At 51.9% G+C, this 18,828-nt stretch overlaps 1 protein-coding gene across 6 annotated transcripts; it reads left to right on the top strand.

The window, feature by feature from the left end:
* Window positions 1–9,161: 9,161 nt before the first annotated feature.
* On the top strand, window positions 9,162–16,508 carry LOC121445820 (PDZ and LIM domain protein 7-like). 6 transcript variants are annotated; one of them, XM_041647958.1, is made up of 9 exons: window positions 9,162–9,305; window positions 10,239–10,345; window positions 13,555–13,706; window positions 13,811–13,841; window positions 14,287–14,405; window positions 14,769–14,789; window positions 15,042–15,178; window positions 15,299–15,335; window positions 16,307–16,508. In XM_041647958.1, exons 2-9 carry the CDS (start codon window positions 10,250–10,252, stop codon window positions 16,404–16,406), a joined length of 693 nt encoding a protein of 230 aa, XP_041503892.1. In that variant the 5' UTR covers window positions 9,162–9,305; window positions 10,239–10,249; the 3' UTR covers window positions 16,407–16,508. The 6 variants fall into 6 exon arrangements, with proteins under 6 accessions (XP_041503892.1, XP_041503897.1, XP_041503896.1 ...); XM_041647963.1 differs by having other exon boundaries at window positions 14,769–14,785; window positions 15,046–15,178; window positions 16,307–16,369; XM_041647962.1 differs by lacking the exon at window positions 16,307–16,508 and adding an exon at window positions 15,549–15,900 and having other exon boundaries at window positions 14,769–14,785; window positions 15,046–15,178.
* The last annotated feature ends 2,320 nt before the right edge of the window (window positions 16,509–18,828 follow it).

Raw genomic sequence — 18,828 nt, 5'->3', positions numbered from 1 at the left:
ACAGCCAAACAGAGGGAGACATGGGCTCTGTTAACAGAAGCGCCCCTAAACTGAGTCAGAAGGGTAAGCATGGCCCATCCGGGCAAGCTGTGGGGCCGGCATTTCCAGGTTCAGGGGAGTCATTTATGGAGCAGAGTCACTACTTGGTTGCTGTCCTCAGTAAACTGGGTGTCAGCAGTCAACTATGACAATCTTGGAAAAGATAACAGTTAGGCTTGTCGAGGAACAGTAAGAAGACTGGGCCTGGGGGATAGAGGACCGCAAGGCAGCTAAGCTGTGGAGAGGGTGGCGGGTACGGGGAGGAGTGGTGTGGTGAGGAAAGACAGGAAGAAGGACTGTAGATTGTACACACCTAAGACACTCGTGCCCAATAGAACTCAAGTAGTGTGCAGGCACATCTGGAGAACCTCTGGCTTGCTTCATCAACTGTAAATAATAAAAATTAAAAAAATAAAATGGGACTAGAGGCAGAGCTCAGTGGTACAGGACATACCTAGGATGAGGTAGACCCTGGGTTCAATCTTCAACACATGCATGCACACACGCACGCACACAAGTAAAACAAAAAGACTACATTATCCAGGAAGCAGAGACGAAGATCTCTGTGAGCTTGAGGCCAGCCTCATCTCCATAGTAAGTTCCAAGACAGCCAAAGCTACAAACGAGAGTATACCAAAAACAAACCAAATGAACACACACACAAAACCCCACCACCAAGAGCAACAACATTAAAAGATTAAATCATATATTAGATTATATATTATACTTAAGATTTCTACTTGGGGTGGGCAGGGGCACTAGAGGGGTGGCTCAGCAGTTAAGAGCACCGGCTGTTTGCTCTTCCAGAGGATCCAAGCTCATAACCACTCTCTAACTCCAGTTCTAGAGAACCCAATGCCCTCTTCAGCTTCCACAGGCAATGCATGCATGCATGCCCTGCACAAACATACACGTAGTTAAAGCATCCAACACACACACACACACACACACACCAATCTTTTTTTTTAAAAAGAGTTCTATTGAAATTGTGGGTAGGGAGATAACTCGCCACTGGAGTTGGGATTCCCAGAACCCACGTAAAAGCTGAGGTGTGTTGCTACCTGTAATCTCAGCTCCAGGGAGGCAGAGACAAGATTCCAGTGGCAAACGGACTGGGTAGACTAGCCAGAGTCAACAAGCTCCAGCTTCAGTAAGACTCTGTAGGCAAAGTGGGGGGCAATGGGGAAAGACACTCAGCATCAACTTCTGGCTTACACACACACAACACACACAGACAGACATATATGCATGTGAAACCCACAACACATGCACACATACTACACACACAGACACACACACACACAAGCAAACCCTAGTGCCTACACTGTTCCCAGATACCAGGGAGCATTCTGTGTCCAAGACAGCTTCAGCTGTGCTCGCAAGGAGCCAGCATTCCACAGCAAAATGAGCAAATTAATTTTAAGACTCCAGTGCCCATTTTCCCCTTGCCTTCATTTCCAGGCTCTCTGCTTGTGCATAAAGCAGCGCTGTGCCTGCTTCCCAGTTCTGGCTTCTCAATCTCTGGACTTGCTGCGTTAGCTGCCCACACGTTATAGACAAGGTCTACAGAGCCTATGCTTGCCTTAAACCCATGCCTCAGTCTCTCACTACTGAGATTCTAGACATCCATGCTCAAGTTGTCTACACCGTTGACACTCCCAAGCCTCCTCCTCATGACAGTGACAACCAGTCTTGTTTCCTAGAATCTCTGGTCACCTCTTCCCTTACACTCTCCTCTCCCACACCTCACTCTTGGAGTCTCCCCCCCCCCCTCCTCTCTGGTTTGACTGTCAAAGCGCTCAGCTTCTGGTGAATTCACTGGCAGCTGTCCACCTGGAGAAATCCACTTAGGAAAGCTTGAAGGTGTTCTTTCACACAGGCAGGCTCCCTTCTGTGCTGGTTTGAATGAGAATGGCCCCTGTAGGCGCATATGTTTGAATTCTGGTCCCCAGTTAGTAGCACTCTTTAGTAAGGATTGGGGGGTGTGGCCATGTAGGTGTGGGAATGATCTTGTTGGAGGAGGTATATGCAGTGGGCTTAAAGGTTTCAAAAGTCCATGCCAGGCAGAGTCTTTCTCTTTGTCTCCTGCTTGTGGATCAGATGTAAGCTCTCAGCTACTGTTTCAATACCATGCCTTCCTGCCACCCTGCCATGCTTCTCATTATGATGAACATAGAGTAACCAGCTCTGAAACTATAAGCAAGTCCCCAAGTAAATGCTTTCTTTTATAAGCTGCCCTGGACATGGTGTCTCATTAAAGCAAGAGAATAGTAACTAAGACATCTTCAAACCTTTCCGTTTCTACCCACTCACCTCCTAGACACTGTCGGAAATTGGCAGTCAGCAGACGTGGCCCTTCCGCCTCCCTCTGCTGTGCTGACAAAGGAGCCAGCATCCTAATCTTCCAGTCTCTAGAAGGAGCTCCCACCTGAGACATCCAGTGAGTTTCTCTTTTGGGCTTTTTTCATTCATTCACTCCGTCCCCAGCATCAGCATCTTGCTGTTCCCATGTCCAGCCATACAGGAGCTGATTGATGCTCTCTGATTTTACATCGGCAAAGAGACCTTCCTTTCACCCCACGCTCTCCTTCAGCCACCTCCCCATTTCTCTGTTCTGCTCCCCAGCGAAACTCCTCAAAAGAGTTGAATTACTCTCATTTCCAGTTTCCCACCCCCACTCTCTCCCTGACTTGTTTCCTCTTTATCTACTGCCTGATTACATAACTTTCAAAGTCAACAACTATCTACCAGACCAGGCTGCATATGGGGACACTGGAACCCCTCTGCTTCTTGGCAGCATTCCTCGCCCCTGTCTGAATGCTTCACGGAGCTTTCTTGCCCTTTTCCAGTGCCTCCTTCACAGCGAGTCACTTTTCCTTAGTGCTCAGGATTGAGCCAATGCCTTTTGTCCATGTTAGCCGTCTTCTCCCACTGAGCTGCGGAACGGGCCCCCAGCCTCTTTTGCTTCTTGTCTCTGATCCTCTCAGAGTTCTTTCAGATAAAAGTGAGTTCAGCCTGGCTTTGTGTGAGATCACGTGGAGGCCTTTGAAGAAAGCCCGTGGTTAGGCTCACACACAGCTTGATTTTTATCTGTTGAATACATGGAACCTAGGCATCAGTGTTTCATTTTTCAAATTCTGGCACTATCCTAACATACAACCTGAGCTGAACCACTGGCATAAGCGAGTTAGTTAGTTAATCACCTGGTTGGTTCATTTTATTAAGATTTATATTTATTGTGAGCCGGGCAGTGGTGGCACACATCTTCAATCCTAGCACTCAGGAGGCAGAGGCAGGCAGATCTCTGTGAGTTCGAGACCAGCCTGGTCTGCAAGAGCTAGTTCCAGGACAGGGTCCAAAGCTACAGAGAAACCCTGTCTCAAGAAACCAAAGGAAAAAATTATAATTATTTTATACATCTGTGTGCTTTGTGTGTATGTGTGCACCAACTGTATGCAGTGCCCATGGCAGCAGAAGAGGTGAAGGGTGTGGATACTCTAGAACCAGAGTTATAGACTCCAGTTCTGTTAGTCATTGTGTGGATGCCAGGAACCAAACCTGGGTCCTCTGTAAGACCAAAAAGTGTTCTTAAGTGCTGAGTCATCACTCCAGCCCCATACATCACTAAAATTTAAAGGCCATCTAAATGTTGATAACTTCCAAAGGCGTGTTCACCTTCAACATAGACTTTCTGGGCTTAAATGGCTAAAATTTAATTTAATGGCTTTAATTTAACACTTAATGGCTAAAAGTACTTACTGCCCTTCCAGAGGACCAGTGTATGTATGACAGTAGCCACGTGAGGTGTCTCACAAACGCCTGCAACACCAAGGAATAATACAACTTCTGGTCTCTAATAAATCTCTACACACACAGCACATACCCACACCCATACACCCTACACACACCACATACCCACACCACACACCATCATGCACACACATGACACACTCATACACACATCCCACACACACATCCCACACACCACACTCACACCACACACCCACATGACACACCCCACACTCACACCACAACCCATATGACACACACCACAACACACAGCACCCACACCTCAATGGTGTCTACTTCCTCTCTCTGCCCTCAAGTCCCGCCTATCTCTCCTGCCTAGCTATTGGTCATTCAGCTCCTTATTAAACCAATCACAGCATTACATCTTCACACACTGTACAAATATCCCACAACACATCTCTATAATCTTTATGCCTCCCGAGGCTTGTTTACCTTGTTTACATACTATTTATCCTGCTTTCCTGCTTCCCCTAAGTCTGGCTCTCTACCTGCAAGTTCTGCTTATTCTGCCTCTATTGGCTGTTGAGCTCTTTATTAGACCAACCGTGTACCTTAGGTAGAAAAGGTGAAACAGCAACACAGCTTTACCTAGTTAAACAAATGCAGCATAAACAAAAGTAACACACCTTTATATCGTTAAACAAAAGTAACACACCTTTACATAGTTAAACAAAAGTAACACACCTTTACATAGTTAAACAAAAGTAACACACCTTTATATAGTTAAACAAAAGTAACACACCTTTACATAGTTAAACAAAAGTAACACACCTTTATATAGTTAAATAAAAGTAACACATCTTTACATAAACAAAAGTAACACACCTCTACATAGTTAAACAAAAGTAGTACATCTTTACATAAACAAAACACACCTTTACATAGTCAAACAAATGCAACACACCTTTACATAAACAAAAGTAACACACCTTTACATAGTTAAACAAATGCAACACATTTTTACATAGTTCAATATTCTATTCCACAATGCTCCAGATTTAAGAATCCAACAGTACCCTGTACATCTGTATATCTAAAAGTCATTTCTAGGTTTAGGGCTGTAGCTCAAGGGTACAACACTTATCTAATATTCTTGAGGCCCTCGATTCCCGACACTGCCAAAAGAAAAAGGTTCTCCGAGCTTAATGTGTGAAGATAAGTAAGAAAGTCAGGGCTCTGTGCAGTATTGTTTCAGGTGTGTTTCAGAGCAGAGAGAAAAGTCTAGAAGGACGTTAGAACCATGAGAGGCAGGGTTGCACGCCACTCACCAAACAACCAAACACTGACCAAGAACATCATCCCCGACTGATCAGAATGCCGTAGAGCAGACAAGGCCAAGAAACTCCTGTCAGGGGGCTGGAGAGATGGCTCAGAGGTTAAGAGCATTGCCTGCTCTTCCAAAGGTCCTGAGTTCAATTCCCAGCAACCACATGGTGGCTCACAACCATCTATAATGAGATCTGGTGCCCTCTTCTGGCATGCAGGCAGGCATGGAAGGAATGTTGTATACATAATAAATAAATAAATATTAAAAAAAAGAAACTCCTGTCAGATTAGCTGCAGGACATCTTCCCCCACAGTGGCTAGTCCTAGCCCTGGCTATCTCATTAAGTACTAGACACACGAGTCACGGTCACGACCAAAACTGGAATCCAGAACTCTTGAATCCTCAGTCTGGTGACCTTTTCCTTAACTGAAACTCCAAGTCTCAGGGCTGGGGATGTGGCTCAGTGGTAGAGATGTTCCAGGATGTTCAGGATCCTGCGATGGTCCCCCAACACTGCAAGAGGAGAAAAATCTAAACCTTAGTGGGGGTCATGGCCCACTGTAATTTCTGATCTAAAGGCTGAGCCATGTTAAAGAGTTCTGGGCCAGCCTGGATATTTCATCATGTTCCAACTTTGTTGGAAAAGATAGTCCTTGAACACTTTCAAGGCTAAGAGACCTGGTCTGCTGGCTGGTGGGTGGTGGTGCCTTTTAATCCCAGCACTGGGGAGGCAGAGACAGGTGGATCACTGAGTTCGTGGTGAACTTGGTTTACAGAGTGAGTTCCAGGACATCTGGGACTACACAGAGAAACCCTGTCTGGAAAAAAAAATATATTATAAATTATATATAGAGGTGGGGGCTGGCCACGAAGCTGCAGGAATTCAGGTCACCAGGGGGCGCTGTATCCTTTCAAATCCAGTGCCTGTTCCAACCCTGAGGCTGTGTGTTCACGGGAAGATCCCGACAGACTACCTAGTCCCAAGCCTTTGTGTGGATCAAGAAAGGGGCCTGGAGGTCTTTCCTGTTTGCTGTATAAGCAGGAGCCACCAGACTGCCAGTTCCTCTTTTGTTCATTTCTTGCAAACCCTCCTTCCTTCCTTCCGTTCACTTACCTCAACTCTGTGCAGGCACTGCAGACAGGAGAGAGGAGTCCTGGATCTCATGGGACAATAAAGACAGTGTGTCAGAGGGCGGAACGTGCTGTGGGAAAATAAAGTAGGTTAAGGGACTAGGTGCAATACAAGTGTCGTGTCAGGGGACAGCTGTTTTAATATTTTGGTGCCGTGTGTTGTGTCCTCCCCCTGCTGTTTTCCCTCTCCCCCTCCACCCCCACAGGGTTTCTATGTGTAGTCCTTGCTGGCCTGAACCAGGCTTGGAACTCAGATATCTGTTTGCTTCTGCCTCCCAAGTGCTGGGATTAAAGGCATGTGCCACCACCACCCGGCTAAATTTTTTAAATTTATATTTTTATTATTTTATATGTATAAGTGTTTGTCTGCATGTGTATCTGTGCACTGTGTACATACCTAATGCACATGAAGTTAAGATGCCCATGAGCCTCCTTGTGGGTGCTGGGAATCAAACATGGGTCCTTTGGAAGAGCAGTCAGTGCTGTTAACTACTGAGCCATTTCTCCGGCTGGGACTGAGGTTTTAGACAGGAAGATTAGAGAAGCCCCCATGGAGGAAGCAGTGTTCAAAGAGAGAAGATTTTTCTAAAAGTCTATTTTTTGATCTCCAGGAAAAAAAAGTGTTTTAAGCAAAAGGAATTGCAAGATGCGAAGGGACCCTGAGGCAAGAGTGTGCTTGGAGGTGTGGAGGGAAGGTCAGGAAGATGTAAATGGAATGTGCCGGCCTGGGAAGGAGGCTGACCCAGTTTCACTGCCTCTCTTTTTCCCAGTGTTAGAGATTCAGACCTCCTGTCTCCCGCAATTTCCTCCCCTCCTTTGTTTGTATTTTATTTATTTATTTTGAAGCAGGGTCTCCCTACATTGCCCAGGCTGGCCTTGAACATGCAACCCTCCCCCCAGGAGTTGGGACTACACAGGCCTGTGCCGCCAGGCTTAACACTTGACCCAGTTTCTTAGTCTTGCGTAGGTCTTGAGGATTTCAGTTTTATTTTAAAAGTATTGTGAGCCCACTGGATGCTAAAAGATGAGGTGTGATCTCTGCTTTAAGAATATCACATAGGCGACTCATGAAGCCTGCAGGGGTAAGGGGGAGAGGGGGCAATCAGCTCGGGGACTGAGACTGTTAGGTGTGGAAGCATAAGATGGCAGCGGAACAGTGGCAATGATTAGCTGTGAAGAATCTCAAAGGTGGAATTTGCAGATTTGGGGGATGATGGAGATGAGAAAAGACATGTAACTTCATAGGCCCTACTGAGCAGATTGGGTGAATGATGTCACTGACTCGGACCAGGAAGGAGTTAGAGGAATTTGGATTGGGACACAGAGTTTGAGATACTGGCCTAGCAGACATCTGGACAAGGTATTAATTATTGATGCCTGTAGTTCCTCAGGGAGAAGCATGGGTCAGTCATTGTCGGTGTTACTGAAAACCAAAGGACAATATGGGCTCTTACAATGTGAGAACAGTGATCAGATGGCGCAGGCAGGAGGCAGATGAGGAGCTAGTGGGGGAAGACAGCCTTAGAGCCAGGGAGAAAGGCCATTTTAGACGAGGAAGCTCTGGGCTTGGTGGTGTGATCTCAGCACTCAGGAGGTAGAGGTGAGAAGATCTGGAATCCACGCACGTTCAAGGACAGCCGGTCAACATCAGCAGACTTTATTTTATTTTACTTTTATTTTATGTGTATGGCTGTTCTGCCAACATGTAAGTGTGTGTGCTACGTGTGTGCCTGGTGACTGAAGAGGTCAGAAGAGGGCACTGGATCTTGAAAGAGAAAAAGTAAAAGGAAGTGGCTCAGTCTAGCCTTGACCAGCATTCCTCAGCAGGGCAGGATGAAACATGAAGGCTGCAGCTGACTTGATGGAGGCCGTGGAGACCTCGGGAAAGCGGCAGAGTTGGGAGACAAGGGATTACCAGAGGAAGAACAATTAGTAGCCTACCGAGGAGGATTTCTTCAAAGGTGACTACTCCCGGGAGGGAGTTTGAGTAGTCAGGACCATGACGGAGAAAGGGGATGTAACAGTGGTCCTGGGAGGAGCAAAGGGAGGTCAAACACTCAGCGGAACTCAGCTTTCCCTTCTGCCTTGGCTAACGCCAAAAGTAGGGGCTCTGAGAACACACCATGGCAGCCCCTTCCACCCCAACCCCATAGGAGGGATTGTGAACTCCGGTGGGGGTACAAAGGGGATATAATCCATGCCGATAGTGGTGCTGGCAGCATAGGTGGAAGTCGCAGGACTGTGGACTACTGGTTCTGTCTGGATGGACTCTCACTGCCAGGCCCCAAGTGGAGCAAGGGGCCCTCTCCAACTCTGTTGTTGGAACAACAGAGACTGTCGGCTCTTACTATTTACTTACTTACTCACTTCTTTATTGGCTTCCAGATTGTCCTGCGAGCCTCACTTTGGTTGATTGGTTTTGGGGATTGAACCAAGGGCCTCCAACAAGTTAAGCAGGCGCTCTACTACTGAGCTACATCCCTAACCCCCTAACCCCGGAAAGCTAACTTGAAACTACCCTGTCTCGCTCCATTCCCTGGAATTTAGGCAGTCCGAAATCTCTGACGGTGCCGTCCGTATTGACCTCTACATTATCCCTGACAGAAGGGTGTTATGAGGCCATTTTCCCCCACAAAGGGAGAATAAGGAGAGAGACCACTAAAACCTGGGTGTTTTAAAAGGCTGCTTTTTCTTCTCTTTCGCCAGTGGGAGGCGCAAGGGGATTGGGTGAAAGCCTGGAGCAGGGCGCAGGCTGGGCGGCGGTCGGGCTCGAGAGAGTAAGTGCCTGGGTAAATGCCCAATCTCTCCTTGCCTCTCCCGGAGACTCAGGGCTTACTGACTGGGCGCCGGAGACTCAGGGCTTACTGACTGGGCCCTCCCACCCCCCACCCACCCCGGGATGTCCACTCGCGTGGCCTGAGGAGGGCGTGGCCTAGGACTCCGCCCCCTTCCGCGGGCTCAAATTGCGTGGCGTCCGTGGAGGCGGGGTCAGAGCACAGCGGCGGATCTTAACGCGGCTCCGGGAGGCTGCGGAGCAGCGGCCCATCTGGGCACTCAGGTACGGGCGGCCGCGAGGGGACTTCGTGGGCTGCAGCCCGTAGGGTCCTGTGGCCTTCCGAGGTGCTGGTGAGGGCGTGGGCGTTCGTGGCCTGTGCCAGATTCCCTCGGTTAGCTTCGGCCGCAGCCTCCGCCCCCGCCTTCCTGCGGCGAAGTGGGGCTGATTGGCGCCTGCGCCACCGTGTGCGGTGGGGACGCGGCCAAGCGCCGGGCTGGGGCGGGAGACGAGGGGAAACAGAGTCACGTTGGAAAGGGAGGGAGCTTCGTGCGTAGGTGGCACTACTTTCTCTGGCTTCCAGAAAGAATCCCGTCCCTGGCCACGCGTTAGGGACTTGGCCCCGTCACTCTCCACATAGTCAGCACCCCTCTTCTTCCCCCCCCTTGCTTGTCCAAGGGTCCCACCCTGGCTGCCTGCAGCCTCGACCTGTCCCAAAATGGCTAGAACCCACCCCAGCGGTCTCCTTCCCACCCCTCCCCCTCACATCCCAAGCCCCTAAAGTGCTCCCTCCACGGGCTCTCTACAGTGTCAGCTTACAAGCCTTATATAGTCCGAGCAGGCTCCAGCGGCCTGCTGGGACCCGGGGAAGGAGGGGGAGTTGGCCCCTGACTCACCCTGCCGCCCTCCTGAGATTCCAGGTTAGCTTGGGCCAAGCAGTGCCAATTAGCCCCACAGCCCACCCCTGGAGGAGAAAAGAAGTCGAGCTTGATGAGGACTTTCCTCACCCTCCCGGTAGCAGGGGGCAGGGTGGAGAACTTGCCTGTTGCCTGTGAGGTCTGCCTGCCAGGAGCCCCGCCAAACCCGACGAGATACCTGTCTCCCAGTGCCTATGTGTGCTGAGCGGCCGCCTGTGCTTTCTGGTACCTGGGCAACGCTAGTGATGAGATCCTGGACCTGCCTGCCAGTTTGCAGTGTTGACCTCCCCTTTCCTCACAGGAACAGACACCATGGATTCCTTCAAGGTAGTGCTGGAGGGACCAGCACCTTGGGGCTTCCGGCTGCAAGGGGGCAAGGACTTCAATGTGCCCCTCTCCATCTCTCGGGTGAGCCTAGACTTTGGAACGTACTCCCCAAGGGTTCTTGGGTGCTCATGTTTCCAGGAAATGATGGTAATGGCAGGAGCATGCTGGGGCCAACGGGACAGGAGTATCCTAGTCCAAATAGACACTTATTCCAGGGAGTACCAACTAGGTAGCTTAGTAGAAGAGGAGCCCCTGTCCCCAGCTTTCCTGCTTTGACCTGGTACTCGGTGCTATTCCACCAAGCCCCCTTGGCGATCTGTGAGTGCCAAGGAGAAACCGATTCTGCAGTATGGGATCCCAGCTGATGTCTCCAAGAAGTGTCTTAGCTTGAAGAGCAGCGTGTGGAGCCAGGTCCCAAGCAGCACCTAGCTTTAATGTCACTGCTACCCAAGGATAGCAGTGGTCATCCTGCTTTGCCAAGGGACAGAACTTGAAGGGACGGAGGAGCTCACTCAGCAAGTCCCTGGCAGAGCAAGGATATGAATTAAGGCACAAAACGGCTTTTCCATTCTGTAAATTTAAGGAAGAGGATCTCTTCCCAAGCTGAGCGAGGACCCGAGTCTCAGTCTGTTGGTTCTAATCAGGCTATAGTGACCTTTGACCCTAAGCAAAGGTGTAGTGAGGCTGGCCTCTTGGATTCTTGTTCCCATTCCTCTGTCTGATGGGGAGGTGGGGCTGGAGCTGACTCCTCCCTGTGGCAGGGGGATTGCCTTATAAGCCCAAGAATGCAGCCCCAGCTGGGATGGCCAACAGTGGCTAGTTAACAGAACCCAAAAGGGTTGGCCTAGGTCTAGGCCCCTGAGTCCCCTTGGTGGGTCCCTCACCTGATCCATCCATCAGTCATTTGTGTCAGTAGGACTTAAAGCAAACTTTGTGCCAGAGGAGGTGAGGCAGCACACCAACTTGGTATCTCTGACTGACCTAGAGGGTCAAAAAGGGGGCAGGGACTTCCTGCCCTGATATCCGCCTGCCTAGGAAGGCCCACCCAGCCATGGAGTAGGCAGGCAGCTGTTGGCAGGAAACCCAGGGCAAGCCCAGCCCAGAAGGGCCTGAGAATTTCCCAGCACTGCTCAGCCTGAGAGGGATGTCAAAGCTGCATCTCTGTGGGAGTCAGACGTGGTGGCCAGGGCAGGCAGGCGTTCAGACTGCATTCTCCCCAGGATTCTTCAGGGTAGGCAGGCGAACAGGCAGTCTTCTTCCCAGGACCCTTCCCTGGGGCTGTCTTGGAATCCGCCCCAACCAGCAGGGTGACTAAGAGCAATGGACCCTTCCCCCACACATACATCCTATATCTTCTTCCTCCCCTCTGGGAAAGTGCTGGCCAGTGTGGTGTAGGTTTTGGTTTCTTCGTCGGTAATGATGGCCTCTGAGATGTTGCCTGTTGGGGGCACTCTGGTCCCTGGGCTCCTTTGTCAGCAGCCTTAACGTGTGGGTGGGGCCACCAGCTGAGCCCTGCCCTGGAATGGGGCCCTGATGGGTGGGGTGGGCTTTTCTAAATTGGGCCAGCCAGCTCGCTATCCCTCCCCTGACCCCAGAGTAGAGGGAGGTAGGAGGGGCTAGGGCTGGCTGTGGGCCCAGGCCTGGAAAATGAGGTAATGTCTGGGATTTGGGGGTTGGGTTGCTCAGTGGAGCTCCCAGGCTGACTCACCCCCATCTGTAACACTGTCCAGTCCCTTGCTTTCTCCCTCCTAATCTCACTAGCCACCTTTCCCAAAGGGCCCTCCCATGCTGCCTTCTCCCACTCTGCCTGCTGTCTGACCCCTCAAATGCTTCCTCCTGCCCCCTCACTCCTCCACTTCTTTAGGGGCCAATTGCTCCTCCTCAGAAGACCTCCCTACCTCGGTCTCACCCCGCACCTCTCAGGAAGCAGCCTGTATAGGAAGGAGTGGCTAAACCAGGTTTCCATCTATTGGTGAGGTGACTCACCGTGACCATGCGCAAGTCACTTCCCCTTTGGGGTGTCACTTCCCTGTCCCCATTATAAGACTCTGATGGGAGTGAAATAAAGGTGAGAGGGGCATTAAGACCCCAAATTAGCTAAGGCATGAAGGAGTCTCTTTTCAGACAATGTCTGGAATTGAACTGCCAGTGTGCCCGAGTGTTGGCATTGTGTGTGTACAGTGCTAGGCTTGGTACCTAAAGTCTTTTTTTTTTAATTTCTTAAAAAAAATAAATTATTTATTTTGAGACTGGGTCTCTTTATAGTCTTGGCTGTTGTGGAATTCAGTATGTAGACCAGACAAGCCTCTGCCTCCTGAGTGCTGGGATTAAAGGAGTGTGTCACCACCGCCCAGCTCCCCAGAGTCTTTTGCGACCTCCTGCACAGCCTAGCTGCCCTGTTCTGGTGGAGATCCAAACCCTGGCTGCAGCTCATGACTTGAGTTCAGGTGTTGGTGGTGGTCTGTCTTTTCTGAGTGTGAGCAGGGTGTGTCCCCAGACTCCTCTGCAAGCACGCTGGGAGATGCGGTGTCAATCCTAGGTGTTCTGGGAGTTGCTATTCTTACCGGTTGTTAGCAGGTAAAGAAAGGGCTGTGACTCACCCTCTCTCTCTTCTGCTCATCTCCCCTTCAGGCACAGAATAGAGCTGTCAAGTCCAGCTCCCCCTTCTGTCCTAGTGTCTGCAGTCTCTGAGTCAGAGACTGTCCTTAGCATCCCCAGAACCTCTCTGCCTTCCCTCTGCTTCAGTACACACTGCATCAGCTCACCTGAGGAGCCCGCTGGGCCTCTGATAGCCTGCACCCCACTTTTCCTACTACCCGTGAAGTGTAAACTCGGCCTGCCAGTTCACTTGCCAGATGGCCGAGTGGCCCTTGGTTTCAGACCTCTGGATGACTATCATGTCTCCGGTTCTTTTGGCTTTGAGTTGGGAATTTTCTAGTTTGGGTGGCAAATGAGGGAATGTAGTAGGCCTGGTGGAATGGTGGTCACCAGCACTGGCTGACAAAACAAACAAACAAAACAAAAGAGTATGCAGCAATGAGAGCAAGAGTACATGTATGAAGGCATTCAGTCCCTGGGGAAGGAGCCTCCAGAGCAGACCAACAGAGACCTCAAAGGCTGAGGTCCTAGCTTGCAAGTGTGTCCTTTAGCCTGAAGGTAGCTGTCTGCCAGCTGTGTCTGGACTGTGGGGGGGGGGGTCACAGAGGAGAACAGACAATCAAGCCATGGAATGGCCAGTTGTGCAGCTTGGTGTGCGTGTGCCCATGGGCCTCTGACCTTTCCTCCCCCAGCTTACTCCTGGGGGCAAAGCTGCACAGGCTGGCGTGGCCGTGGGAGACTGGGTGCTGAGCATCGATGGCGAGAACGCAGGGAACCTCACGCACATTGAGGCCCAGAACAAGATCCGTGCCTGTGGGGAGCGCCTCAGCCTGGGTCTTAGCAGGTATGGGGGGGGGGGTGTGAGGAGTTGGGGATGAGCCAGGATGAAGGGGTGAGGGCATCTCTGGTCTGGCTCACCTGCCGTCATTCCTTTCTCTTCTTCTCCAGAGCCCAGCCTGTTCAGAGCAAACCACAGAAGGTAGGTTGTGCGGGCAATATCTAGGCTGAGAAAGGGAGGGGCTTGAACTAAAGGGCTGGCCTGCCCTCCCTGACCCAGCCTTGGTACCCTCTTCCTGGCTAAGGGCAGAGGGCAGATGCCAGTATGGGCAATATGTGGGAACTGAGAGTGGAGCTAGGAGCTGCCGCACGGTCTGGGCGCACACGTGCCTGCCTGTCTGTCTGCCTGCTTCTTCCCACGAGCCTGTGCTGTGTGCGCCTGCCCATCCTTGGTCTCCCTTGGCACAGAGTGGGTTGAGTTCATCACTTCCAAATGGGCTCCTTGAAATCGTAGTTACCCCTCCACCCTTAGCCTCTGGCCAGATGTGTAAATGGAGCTGGACCTGTCACTGTCCTTGGTGGTGGTGACTCTGCTCCCACCTCAGCCCCCACTCCCACCCACCCTGCCTGGCTCTGTCTCTGCCCAGGCCCTGACCCCTCCCGCCGACCCCCCGAGGTATACTTTTGCACCAAGCGCCTCCCTCAACAAGACGGCCCGGCCCTTTGGGGCACCCCCACCTACTGACAGCACCCCGCAGCAGAATGGGTATGTCAGCCCCGCCCACTCGCCCACTCACTCCTGTCTGTGGTCCACACTGTCTAGCCCTGTCACAAGCACACACAAGCTGCCCGCTACTGCTCAGTCTGTGCTGTACCCAAGCCCCTTAACCGTGTGGCAGCAGTCCCTGGCGGCTGGATAGGGCTGTGGGCATAGAGCCCCACCTAAGGCTGTTGCTCTTGCACAGGCTCCGCCCTCCTGGGCAGTCTGGGGTTGGGATGTGGTATTGGGCCTGCCGAGTCTCAGACATTCATGGCCACCTTGCCTCCCTCTCCACTGCTCTGATCTCCCCCACCTTTCTTCTCCCGTATTTGTCCCTTTATTTGTCTATCTGTCTTATTTCCTTCACAGGTGCAGACCCCTGACAAGTCAGTGAGCCCCCTTTTCCTCTCACTTTTTTCCTTCCTTTCAGCACCTTGGGTGGTAGCCCCTCCCTGCCCTGGCTACCCTCCTCCTACCTCTCCTTTCCCTACCTACCCACCTATCCAGCAGGGCCCTTTGCCCCACCCCCTCACCCTTCCCCTCTCTCACCTGTCACCATAACCCATGCACATCAGATCCTGGGAGGGGCTGCCCCTGGTGCTCACCCAGAACCAGAGGTTCTGAGCCACACCCTTCCCACAGACAGTTGCTCAGACAGCTGGTCCCCGATGCCAGCAAGCAGCGGCTGATGGAGGATACCGAAGACTGGCGGCCACGGCCGGGGACAGGCCAGTCCCGCTCCTTCCGCATCCTTGCCCACCTCACGGGCACAGAGTTCAGTAAGTGCTGGCCCAGGTCAGGGCAGACTCTCTGGGCCTTAGCCTAGGCCTGACTTTGCCAGGACTCGAGGCTGGGTGACCGTTGTTTCTCTTGGTCAATGCCTGCCTCTATCCTCTCAGTGCAAGACCCGGATGAGGAATACATGAAGAAGTCAAGGTAAAAGCGTGGGCACTAGCCCCTCTCCCTAACCTCCCACTCTTCCATTCCAGCCACTTGCCCGCATCTGCTCCCGGCCTTCCCCTGCCAGGGCTCTCTTCTCTCCCTTCTGCCTTTCCTTCCCTCCATCCTCCCTGCCTCCCTTCCATCTCTCCTTCCTTTTACTTCCTCCTCCTCCTCCTCTCTCTCTCTCTCTCTCTCTCTGCCCCTCAGGGAAAGGTATGTCCTGGAGCTACAGAGCCCACGCTATACGCGCCTCCGGGACTGGCACCACCAGCGCTCTGCCCACGTGCTCAACGTGCAGTCGTAGCCTGGCCATTGCCAGCCTGCTGCCCTCTGCTGTCCTTTCTCTGCTACTCCCTCCGAGGGCGCCCCATTGGTGCCCCAAGCTTTGCCTACCGCTTTCATGTTCCTGACCTGAACCTCCTTCTGGCCTGGTCCTGGCAAGCCCGCCTGGCACAGGGCCTGGCTTCGTCTGACACTGCCTTCCCTCTTGGCCCTGTGGTACTACTGTCTGCCAGGTCTGCACTGCCTTGAGCATGAAAATAAACGTTCTCAGCCCTGCTTCCTTTGCCTCTGTCTTCTGTCTTGTTGGGTCTGGTTATGTTTTGCATACGGGATGTTAAGTGGTTTAGACTTGGCGTGGGTCCTATGGTCTGTTTCTCGGTGGGAGGAAGTACCTAACAAAGATGATGGTACCTTACCGTGGTTCTCCTGTATGAGAGGAGACTCAAAGGCTGCCATAGGAGCAGAAGCCCCTGCCCTGCTTCCACACTCTACACAGCAGACCTACTCTAACCTACTTGGGGGAAGCACCCCTTCCTACCTGTACCCTGGAGGGACCCAGAATCCATTCCAGGATCTCTCATGCCCTCATGCTTTACCCATGGGGCCAGCCACAACTGAAGTTAGGGGGTGGGACCATGCCCAGAGCCTCAGCCAGGCAGGGCCTTGAATGGCAGATCTTGCAGCCAGGTGCCCAGGACAGAAGCCCCAGCCCCAGCCTCAACTATACCCCAGGAACCCTGGCCTGGTAAGAAAGTGGGCTTGGGTCTGAAGAAGGGTGGGTAGCCTCCACGATCATAGGGGTGGTGGGCTTTTGTAGGTGACCCTGGGCTCTACCCTCTGCACTTTGGGCTCCCTGAGTACCCCTCTGGATCTACTTTCCTTGGCTGTCAGGCCCCACCACCCCCAGCCCTACAGCCGCCCACCCTGGGCTGTGGACCCTGCATTTGGCCGAGCGCTATGCCCCAGACAAAACTAGCACAGTGTTGACCCGGCATAGCCAGCCAGCCACACCCACGCCTCTGCAGAACCGCACCTCCATAGTGCAGGCCGCAGCTGGAGGGGGCGCAGGAGGGGGCAGCAATAATGGCAAGACGCCCATCTGCCACCAGTGCCACAAGATCATCCGGTGAGTGGTCCCCCCCAACCCTGGCTTTCCTGGCCCGCAGCCTGATCCTGGCTCGCTTTATCACCTGCCATACCTCGGCTGCTACTCTGAGAGAATTAAGAATTTGGTTGAAGCAGGGTGGGATCTAGCGTAGAATCTCAGATCTTTTTAAATTTATTTTGCTTTTCGTATGGGTGTGTAGCCCATGTGTGTATCTGTGCGCCACTTGTATGCCTGGTGCCCACAGAAACCTTTAGAAAGGACGTTGAATTTCCCTGGAAAACTGGATGGAGTTATAGAAGGCTGTGAGCCTTCATGTGGGTGCTGGGACACAAAGCTGGGTCCTGTGGAAGAGCAGCAAGTGCTTTTAACTGCCAAGCCATCCCTGCAGCCCCCAATCCTCAGGTTCTTAATCCTACACTTCCTACCACACGCACACCAGTCTGTAGCAGGGAGAGCAGGGTGGTGCCAGCGGCACTCTGAAGCTGTGCCTCTCACTTTGCCACACTCTGGATAAAGAAGGCCTCCCTGTCTGCTGCTTCCCCCTCACACTTGGGCTAAGCTGCTGCTCTCAGAACCAATAAGCCACAGGTACCTCCCTCTGTGCACTGCGTCACACAGTCCTTCAGAGCCAGATTCTAGAACCTTCCTAGTTGGCCCTGGTGGGCTGCTCTTGTCTCCCATCAGCCCTTAGGCAAAGGATGTGTAAAATATCACCTCCATTTCTCTAGGGCCTCCAGGCCCCTGCTCAGGCAAAATGGAATAGGCAAGCAGGATGGTGTTCACCAGGGTCTGTTGAAGGTTCATCTTTGCAGTGGACAGTAGTCCCCCAGGAGTGTCTTGGTAGTCTCAGGCTCCCTCCCAAACCAGGGCACCAAAACAGCTTCCATCATCAAGAGAGGTTGCCCTTACGTTTGATTCCTCTTCTGTATGGAGAGACCAGGCCTGTCTTCCTCCTGGAGTGTCTACCTTATTTGCATTCATGCCCTCTCCTTGCAGGGGCCGCTACCTGGTAGCGCTGGGCCACGCATACCACCCTGAAGAATTTGTGTGCAGCCAGTGTGAAAGGTTCTGGAAGAGGGTGGCTTCTTCGAGGAGAAGGGGGCTATCTTTTGCCCCTCCTGCTATGATGTGCGCTACGCACCTAGCTGTGCCAAATGCAAGAAGAAGATCACTGGAGTGAGTGGGGCTGGAGGAAGGCTGTGGGCAGGAGGGCGGTGGGCAGGTGGGCAGGCAAGAAAGTAAACATTGAGCCTGTCAGCGTTGTTCAGTGTGGGGCTCTCAGCATGAACCTCCAGGATCCTAACCACCTGACAGCCGAGACTATAGTTCAGTGGTGGAGACTCGCATAGCATGTCCAAGGCCCTGGTTCCATTCTGTGTACAAACAGCCTCATCAGGCATGGTGACATTTGCTTCTAATCCCAGCAATTGGAAAGCAGAGGCAAGAGGATTATAGGTAACAGGCCAGTCTGGGTTACATGGTGAGACTCTGCCTGGAGAAAACAAAAAACGTTCTAGTAATGGCTTCAGTTTATACCAGCCTGGATCCATTTTTTGTTTGTTTGAAATGGGGTTTCTCTTTGTTTTAACAGCCCTAACTGTCCTGGAACTTGCTCGGTAGAGCAGACTGGCCTCAAACTCCTAGATCTGCTTGCCTTTGCCTCCTGAGTGCTAGGATTAAAGGTTTGCATCACCACCACCCAACTAGCCAGGATAGTCTTAAAAGACCAACCTTTTTTTTTTTTTTTTTTAAATTTTGGTGTATTTATTTTATGGGCGTTGAGTGCTTTGCCAGTATATATGTGTGTGCATCACATTCACGCCTGGTGCTCTCCGGGCAGAAAGACAGTGTCCCCTGGAATTGGAGTTACAAGTGGTTGTGACCTACCATGTGAGTGCTGGAAAACAAACCAGGGTTCTCTACAAGAGCAACAAGTGCTCTTAACCACTGAACCACCTCTCCAACCTGAGAGAGTAGAAGAAAAAAAAGTAGAAGAGAACTGGAGAGATGGCTCAGAGGTTAAAAGCACCTACCTGCTCTTCCAGAGGTCCTGAGATAAATTTCCAGCAACCCCCTGGTGGCTCACAGCCATCTATA

This window comes from Microtus oregoni, unplaced genomic scaffold (assembly GCF_018167655.1).
Source record: "Microtus oregoni isolate MIOR12 unplaced genomic scaffold, Mior012 001026F_ref0000419, whole genome shotgun sequence".
Lineage (NCBI taxonomy): Eukaryota > Metazoa > Chordata > Mammalia > Rodentia > Cricetidae > Microtus > Microtus oregoni.
The sequence above is the reverse complement of the archived record's forward strand: the minus strand, read 5'-3'. Positions and strand labels throughout refer to the sequence as shown.